Source organism: Elephas maximus, chromosome 9, assembly GCF_024166365.1.
Source record: "Elephas maximus indicus isolate mEleMax1 chromosome 9, mEleMax1 primary haplotype, whole genome shotgun sequence".
NCBI lineage: Eukaryota > Metazoa > Chordata > Mammalia > Proboscidea > Elephantidae > Elephas > Elephas maximus.
The window spans coordinates 78,876,684-78,885,195 of record NC_064827.1 but is presented as its reverse complement, the minus strand read 5'-3'; the positions used below and the strand labels follow the sequence as shown (position 1 = coordinate 78,885,195).

The 8,512-nt window shown below is 54.5% G+C and overlaps 1 protein-coding gene across 1 annotated transcript; it reads right to left on the bottom strand.

The window, feature by feature from the left end:
* Window positions 1-2,961: 2,961 nt before the first annotated feature.
* CDK9 (cyclin dependent kinase 9) lies at window positions 2,962-7,205 on the bottom strand. Its single transcript, XM_049897129.1, has 7 exons — window positions 6,893-7,205; window positions 6,348-6,429; window positions 5,513-5,603; window positions 4,990-5,156; window positions 4,705-4,876; window positions 4,399-4,547; window positions 2,962-3,870 (listed from the first exon to the last, which is right to left on the bottom strand). The coding sequence occupies exons 1-7, from the start codon at window positions 6,982-6,984 to the stop codon at window positions 3,505-3,507; spliced, it is 1,119 nt and encodes a 372-aa protein (XP_049753086.1). The 5' UTR covers window positions 6,985-7,205; the 3' UTR covers window positions 2,962-3,504.
* Between the last annotated feature and the right edge of the window lie 1,307 nt (window positions 7,206-8,512).

Below are 8,512 nucleotides of genomic sequence, written 5' to 3'. Positions count from 1 at the left end.
CCCTTGTTCCCACTGTCTTGATTCTACCACTCCTGTCACGGTTTAAGGCTCAGCACTCCACCCAAATGGCTTTTGTCAAGGTCTACTGACATTAATGTGGCTACACCCAACGGTCAGTTCTTAGTTTCATCTTTTGGACCTATCCGTAGCACAGTTGTGTATCTATCCCTCCTCCCAGAAACGCTCACTGTCCCTTAGCTGCTGGAACGCACTCTCCTCTGGTCTCTGCTTACTTGTTCCCTTTAATGCCCTGACCACACCTAAACACTGCAGTGTTCTAGTGGATCATACCCCTATTCTCTCTGGCGCCATCCCATCCTGCCTGAAAACCACTTGCTGTGAGCCAACTCCAGATCATGGTGACCCCATGTGTGTCAGAGCAGAACTGTGCTCCATGGGATTTTCAATGGCTGATTTCTTCAGATCGCCAGGCCTTTCTTCCAAAGTACTTCTGAGTAGATTTGAACATCCAACCTGTCGGTTAAAGCCACGGGCACATCCTGCTTTAGGGCTTTTAAATTCACCAAGCTGACAACTCCCTAAGATGTGTCTGCAGCCCTGACTTTGGGCCCTGAACTAGTCTCCAATACATACCTGCCAACTCAGCCTGGATGTCCATGTGGCAGCTCAAACTTAAACACATCAAAGAACCCAAGCCCCAGCCTGATCCAACTGCAGCCTTCTCCTTATCAGGGAATGACAGCCCCATCCTCCCTCCAGCCAAAGCCTGGAACTCCTGACTCCTTTCATTCACATCTTACCAAAAAGGAAAACAGAAACAACCCCGGTGCTGCCAATTCAATTCTGACTCACGGCGACTCCATGTGCTGCACTGTAGAGCTATACTCCATACGGTTTTCAAAGCTGTGACCTTTTGGAATCAGATCACCAAGCCTTTCTTCTGAGGCACTTCTGGGTAGGTTCCATCTGCCAACCTCACGGTTAATAGTCAAGTACTTAACCATGTGTGCCACCTAGCGACCCCTTGTGCTCACATCCAACCTGAAGGCAAGTCCTGTCAGATTTACACCTCACAATTCATCCATCAATCTAACCACCCCTACTGCCAGCTTCATTACCAGCTTGGTCCAGGCCACTGCCATCTCATACCTGGATGACTCCAGCAGCCCTTAAGTCTCCTGGCTTCCAGCTTTTACTCAACAAAGAGCCATTGTGATCTTTTAAAACATCAGACCACAACTCTCCTCTGCACAAAACTGCAGGCTTCCTCACCCAGGGCTTAGCACTTGCACCCACGCCCACCTCTGCACATCTTCACCTCTCAGGCTCCTCTTTCCTCCTATTCCACTGTTTCCCACCAAATTTACCCATCAGACTAGTTCACACCTACTAGAACTAGTTTCATAGGAGAGTGTGGGCCAGTTCTGTTCAGAGGTATTGCGTGTAGAACAGACCTGCCTCTGGGAGGTACCTAATAAATAAATACTGGTTGAATGTCTCATTCATATGAAACTACGAACGCTGTACCAAGGATTCAGTGAGGTAGCAGACTATCACAGTACAATTACTCAAAGAAATTTCTGTAGGTCTAACTACTGGGTAAAAGAAAACCAACCTTTGAGAGACCTTTTTATCCTCCAGAAAAAGAAAAAAAAAAAAACCTTTTTAACAGTTAGGTTAGCCATGTATGAGAGCTTTCTCATGCCAGGTATTTGATAGGCACTGACACCTTACTGTTGTTTTAACTTGGATTTAATTACTAGTTGTACTGGGCTGAATAGTGTCCCCCTAAACTCATATCCACCTGGAACTTCAGAATGTGAACTTATCTGGAAATACAATCTTTGTACATATAATTGGTTAAGATGAGGTGGTACTGGATCAGGGTGGGCCCTAAGTTCAATGACTGGTGTCTTTATAAGACAAAAACACACACACAGAAGGCAGTTGGCCATGTGAAGACAAACTGATGTGTCTACAAACCAAGGACACCTAGGAGAGAAGCATGGAACAGATTCTCCCTCAGAGCCTCCAGAAGGAACAAATCCCACCTACACCGATGGATTTTGACTTCTAGCTTCTATAACTGTTGGAGAATACATTTTTGTTGTTTTAAGCCACCCAATTTGGGGTAACTTGTTACACTGGCCGAAAAAAGTAATACATTACTTAAGAATTTTTTTTTTTTTTAAACTTCCACTGGTCTTTTGCAATGCTGTGATCTGGGCCAATTTTCAAAAATAAAGAACAGTTCCAGTCAAAGATGCTGCCAACCTACCCTCTGGCTCCACATCAGTCAAAGGCCTCTGCCTTCGATAGAACGTAGAGCCCTTCTTCTCGAACACGCCTGTTCCCAACTTCAGGTGCACAGGAAACGTAGCCAACAGAACACATTGTTTTTTGAGGGGTCCCAGCTGAGCTCTTATGTGACCTTCTCTTCTGTCTTTCCCCTTGCCCACATCACCCTGATCCGAGCTACCACCATTGCCCCAAATCCTGCAGATCCTACAACTCCCTCAGTCCCTTCCTCTCTCACTCACCAGTGCCCCTCTCCACTTAGCAGCCGGAGGGACCTCCGTAAATTACAGATCTCATCATCGTGCAGCCTCCTGTCTGAGGGTCAAGTGCAAGCATGTACTGTCAGCTGTACTAAACTATACTCACCTGGGTCACTGCTACAAACCCAGCTCACAGCAGACCCTCTCCAGCTGTTTTCTCACCTGCCTTATCTCTCCTCTGAGACTGAGCAGAGAAATGTACAGGGGCATCACGGTACCTACTCTAGTGAGGAATGATGGCAAGTGTTCCGGAAGACACCCAAGTCAAAAAAAAAAGATTAACGTCCTCTGCAACGATGTAAGGGAACATGAATTGAGAGGAAGAAAAGAATCAAGACTTCCAGTGACCTGACAAATCAAATCCCAACTGTCAGGCCCAACCTGTTGGCTGCTGGGTAAGAGCTTGGGATCTGAGCGCAGAACACAGAGAACACAGCCAGTGTCTGGAAAAAAGAAAAAAGTCAACTTTTAATTGTAACTGACCAATCTGTGTCTAGGAACGTCTCCGAACAAAAGAAACACGATAAAATTCTTCTACTGAAGAAACCAAAAGTTTTCACCAGCCCCAGTGCTTCTGAGCGTCAGGCCAAGAGCAGCCCATTCCTGAGGCTGACTCTGTTCCCTGTACTAGTTTCTCATCCCACGAGGAGGGTCAGGATGGGTGAAGGACTTATCCTCTCCTCCCATCATGCTAGGAACTCTTAGAAAGTCACTGGCGGGGGGGTGAGTCTTTCCTCCCGTCCTTTGTCCTGTCCTGTCCTAAGGGAAACGGAGACCCTCTGTGTGCCATGCAGAAAATCAGAGAAGGGGTGAGGCAGCCCCAGTACCCTCAGCCAACCTCCACCTGTCTACTCAGCTGGTTGTGCCCGGAGTAGAAATTAAAATGTGGACCAAAACCTCAGACACCCCGTCATCTCCACAATGCAAGTCATATAGCAGAAGGCAAAATAAAACAGCCCTAATGGAAACCAGCTGCAGCTGGCCCTCAGAAGACGCGCTCGAACTCCGTCTGGTTGGTAGTGGCAGGATTGCGGCTCTGGTTGGTGGACTGCTGGGTTATCTGGCTGCCCTTTCGGCGTGGTGGCGCCAGGTACTCGAACATGGACGTCAGGTGTGTGGACAGCATGCCTTTGAGGTCTGAGGGCATGGGGTCGGACCAGAAGAAGTCGTGGTTGAGGGCATCATCGCTGTCGATGCGCTGTGCGGGATCCAGCACCAGCAACTTGTCAATGAGGTCCAGTGCGTAAGGGTCGCGCACGTAGGCCTTAAGCCTGTCCTTCACCTTCCGCTTCTGGCCCTTGGGCAGGTCCAGCTTCTCAAATAGCTCGTACTTGTCCACATTTGGCCACACCTGGGGGGGCGGGGACAGTGACAGGGAACAGAGTTAGTTCACGGGGTGTGTGGCTTATCTGTCGGCCATTTATTCAGATGCTACTGAAGTACCTAAACTAAGACAACTTATCTACTCAGATGTTCCGCAGGCACCCCCGGAGGGAAAACTCAACTTTCCAAGGCGAGAAGGGCAGCAGCTACCATGTACTTAGCACATGTGCAGTGCCAGACTTTTTAAGAAAGTCACCCTGAGTATATGCAGTGCCAACCTAATAGAAGCATTACTTTTGCTTCACACACACACACAAAAAAACAGTTCTCAGATCAGCAGTTCGAATGGCTTGCTGATGGTCCCAGAATTAACTGGTAACAGAATTGAGACTTAAACACTCGCCATGTACTGCTCAAAAGCAGGCCCTTCCCCTCCACCGACCACATCTCCGAGGGGGAGCTTTGGGCCACTGCACTCTCCACTCCTCCCCACCACAGAGGCTTCTGGGCCTCTGCACCCATGGGGACTGGGAGCCCACGCGGCTTGGCCACGCACCTCAGGGGTGATGGAGCCACAGAGCTGGCTGATGAGGGCAAGCTGGTGCTGCTCGGTGTTGCCCTGCATGATAGGGCTGCGGGTCCACATCTCTGCCATGATGCACCCAGCGCCCCACAGGTCAATGGGGGGGCCGTAGTCCCGCTCCCCTGGGAAGAAGAGCGCACCAGGAGGGCCCCTTGAGCCCAAGGGCCTCCTGAGATGCAATGCCCCAGGGCCGACAGCTCAGGAAGCCACGGCAGTGAGGGGCTGGGGTTGGGCAGGTGCCTGGCCCCTGCCCCCCTCTGCCCGCTCGGGGGTCCTCACCGAGCAATAGCTCCGGGGGCCGGTACCAGAGCGTCACCACACGGTTGGTGTAGCGGTTGGGCTGGCTGTTCTTGGCCAGGCTGAAGGCCCGGGCCAGCCCAAAATCTGCCAGCTTCAGGACCCCATCACGGGTGATGAGCACATTAGCTGCTTTCATGTCCCTGTGCAGGATCTGCAGGAAAGACAGGAGTGCAGGCTCAGCCAGGCTCCCCTGGATCCTCTGGCCACAACCATCCCACAGTGGGAGCAAAGGCCTTAGTCTCTCTCTCCTCCGCCGGCCCCTACCTTGTTTCTGTGGATGTAGTACAGGCCATTGAGCAGCATCTGCATGACCTTCTTGATCTCAGACAGTGTGAACTTGACTAAGACATTACTCAGCAGCCCAGCAAGGTCATGCTCGCAGAAGTCAAACACAAGGTATATACTGCCCTTGCAACGGTTATAGGGAGATGCTGAGATGGAAAGAATTGGGGTGAAGGACAGGAAGAAGAGTCAAAAATCCCATATGCAACCCATTTCCCCATAACCAGCTCCTACTCCCTCTAATCCATGGACCACCCATGTCCTCCAGAGCATCCATTTATTCATTCCTTCGCTGGCAAAATATATGTTGAGTGCTTCCCTGGGCCAGGTGGTGTGGTAGGCCCTGGGGAAGAACCAGCTACGACGAGAGAGAACCAAAGAAAGCAATCACCACTGCCTAAGAAGAAGCATTTTAAGGCCCTCCAGTTCTAACTTTACAAACAAAACCTTAGGCTATAAGCCCCACTTTCTCCATCTAAAAACGAAGGATGAGATCCAAACATACCTTTGGTTCGACAGATCTCAATCAAGTTGACCACATTCTCATGTTTCAGAAGTTGGAGAATCTTGATTTCCCGTAGGGCTGTGATGGGAAACTGGGGGGAAAAAAGACGATAAGAGGTCAAAAGTGAGTCAGAGAGCTGCGGGCCAAGGAACTGGTCCTGGGGTCTCTACTAAGGCATACAGATTGAAAGACAGAGTTAAGAACATGGGCTCTGATATAAGCTCACTCAGATCCCTTATCTGTAAAAGGGGTATGATAATAGCATGCACACCTCAAAGAGCTGGTTTGAGACAATGAACTTAATACCCTTATTTTACACAAATTCTTTACTATTCATCACTATATACGCTATTGTCTCCTGCTATTTTCATGTGTTAGCTCTATGCCTGTGTTTAACTTGCTCTGTGGTCACAAAAATAACCTTAAAACATCTTTGATGAGAACTTGGTTTCTGGGGAGTGGGATGAGAGCTAAGATTGGGTGGGATGCTCCTTTCCAACACACTTCTTTGAATATTACTCACTTTTTAAAGCCATATGCATACATTTTTTACATTAAACAAAATCATATACTAAAGAAAACAATTTTTAAAGCTTCTAAACTCTGAACCAAAGTGCATGCAGTGCAAGCATGAGCTCCCCCTCCTGGACTCAGCCCTACTTAAACAAATGTTTAAGATATTTTAATTAAAAGACTTAATTTCGAGGCCAAATTCCCTGAAATGTGCCAATTTCCGAAACTACTAACAAAAATTCAACCTCAGCAGGAGACTCCTGGAAAAAGCAGGCTGGAAACCCAAACCCGCTGCTCTGTGATGCTGGCGGGCCGCACTTACCCCCTCCTTCTCGTTCTCCATCAGCACCTTCTTCAGGGCCACCTTCTGGCCGGTCTTGCGATGCTTGGCCTTAAACACCTCCCTGCAGGCCGAGAGGGGACACTGAGGGCTGATGAGGCAGTTTCCGCAGGGCTCGCCCCTCCCCCACGAGAGGAAGTGTGGCAGGGACAGGGAGACTCCCGGGCGGGGCTCGGCCGGGCACCCGGCACTCGGCCACCTCACCGGCCTGGGTCTCCGGCCCCTTGCCGGGCCTCCGCTTCCCTCCCTCAGTCCCCCCTCTTTACCCAAGCGCCTTCCGGAGGTCCCGCTTTCCTCCCCAGTTCCTCTCTGCAACCCCTCGCCGTCCCACACCCCAGGCCTCAGGCTCCTCCCCGCCAGCCGGCCCCGTCAGGCCCCGGCGGGATGCGGCCCGGCCTTGCGAGACCAGGGGGCATGCCCGGGACTCAGCGGCTTCCCAGCCAACTCAGGCCCAGCTCCCGACGCTCCCACGTCGGCCCTGGGGAGTGCTGGCCCCGGGGCCCCAGTCCCTCGGGGCCCAGTCTTACCCAAAGGTGCCTTGGCCGATTTTGGCGAGCTTCTCATATTTGGACACCTCATCACAAAAGGGGCACTCCACTGAGTCGTACTGCTTTGCCATGGCCGCCTCCAGCGCGCCGCCACCACCTCCAGCCACCGCCGCCGCTCCCACTCCTGGACCTGCTGCTGTGCTCCAGGCCCCTCCGCGGCCGCGCCACTTCCGCCTCCACGGCCACTTCCGGCCTCGCGGCACAGACCCCGCCTCTTCCGCCCGCCGCCCGCCGCCGGGCCCCCTGGGACTTGTAGTTCCCGGGAGGCTAGAGGGAGCTGGAGCTGCAGAGGCGCCGCCGCCGCCGCCGCCGCCGCTGCCCCCGCCGCCGCCGCCGCCGCCGCCGCCACTGCCGGCAACGGCCCCGATCGGGGGCGCGGGGAGCCGGGGCGCCGAAGCTGGGGCTCTGAGCGGTGCGTCCCGCTGCATTGGCCCGGGCCGCTGCTGCTGCCGAAGCTGCTTGCCGCTCTGGCGCCCGATCCGGGGCCAGCCGCAGTGCCCTGCTCCTCCTCCTCCGACGGCACCGCCTCCGCCGGGCTGCGCGGGGCGGCGAGCGGAGGGGCGGTCCCCGAGCCGCGGCCTGGGGGATCCCTGGCCGGGCCCCGGCTCGGGGCGTCCGGGTTAGGGGGCGAGGCAGAAAGAGCCGACGAGGAGGCGGCCCGAGAGCCCCGAAGGGGGCGCGTTATAAAGGGGGAGGTGCCCTGGCCTCGCCCTCCCTTCTCCCTCTACCCGCCCCCTCCCTCCCACCCTCCGCGGCCGCACCTGCCGCCGCCGCCGCTGTCGCCGCCCGCCCGCCCGCCCGCCCGCTGTCCGCCGGCCGCCCTCGGCGCGTCACCGCCTGCGGCCCCTCCCCCGCTTTCGGAGGTGGGGCTCCGCGCCCGACACCTGGCTGCGAGGCGGCCCACCGCGTGCCTCAGTTTACCACCCCGGCAGGCTGTGACGGGGAGCCCCTTCTTTCACGGCTCGGAGTTACCCGCCAGAGGCGAAGGCGGGAGGCGCCAAGGGAGCGGCCTCCGGCCCTGGGAGGAGTGAACGGCCCCCGCCACCGCCCCCCCGGCCCCCGCCACCCGTCGTTGACATGGCAACCGACGGCCGCCAGGGGGCGCGGCGACACTGGAGGCGGCGAGCTAGCAACGCCCCGGCCTCGGGCCCTGTACCCCTGGTTCTCTGGGAGGCAGGAATAAGAATCACAGCGCCCCCACCCCATCCGTGCTGCGCCAGAGCCGGTTGGGCCCATGAAAATAGCTAACATTTACTGAGGACCCCCGTGTGCTCAAGAAGTGCTGGGCGCTCACGCTGAATCCTGGCAACAACCCCCGCAGTCAGGATCACTAACCCATTTTACAGAGAAGGACTCTGAGGCTCAGAGAGATGAGGTCATTTGCCCAAGGTCACACAGTGGCAAAGCTGGAACTTGGTCTCTCTGAACCTGCACGAGGATTCTTTTGACTCTGGCTATTTACAGTATGCTCAGGAGGATAGCAGTGGTGCTACCTGAGGTATGCTGTCCTCCTGCCAGGCACTAAGCTTCCCACTCACCACCGTCCCCCTCCTGACCATACACTTCCCCACATCCCCATGCTGCCTATGCCTTTCCCAG

What these genes read in the sequence shown, in the direction of transcription:
- CDK9 (XM_049897129.1), bottom strand. Translation starts at nt 6,984, where the DNA reads ATGGCAAAGCAGTACGACTCAGTGGAGTGCCCCTTTTGTGATGAGGTG. An exon ending in TGGAGAACGAGAAGGAGGGG is followed by an intron (nt 5,604 to 6,347) that starts GTAAGTGCGGCC and finishes TTTTCCCCCCAG; the next exon opens with TTTCCCATCACAGCCCTACG. An exon ending in ACTACATCCACAGAAACAAG is followed by an intron (nt 4,877 to 4,989) that starts GTAGGGGCCGGC and finishes TCTTTCCTGCAG; the next exon opens with ATCCTGCACAGGGACATGAA.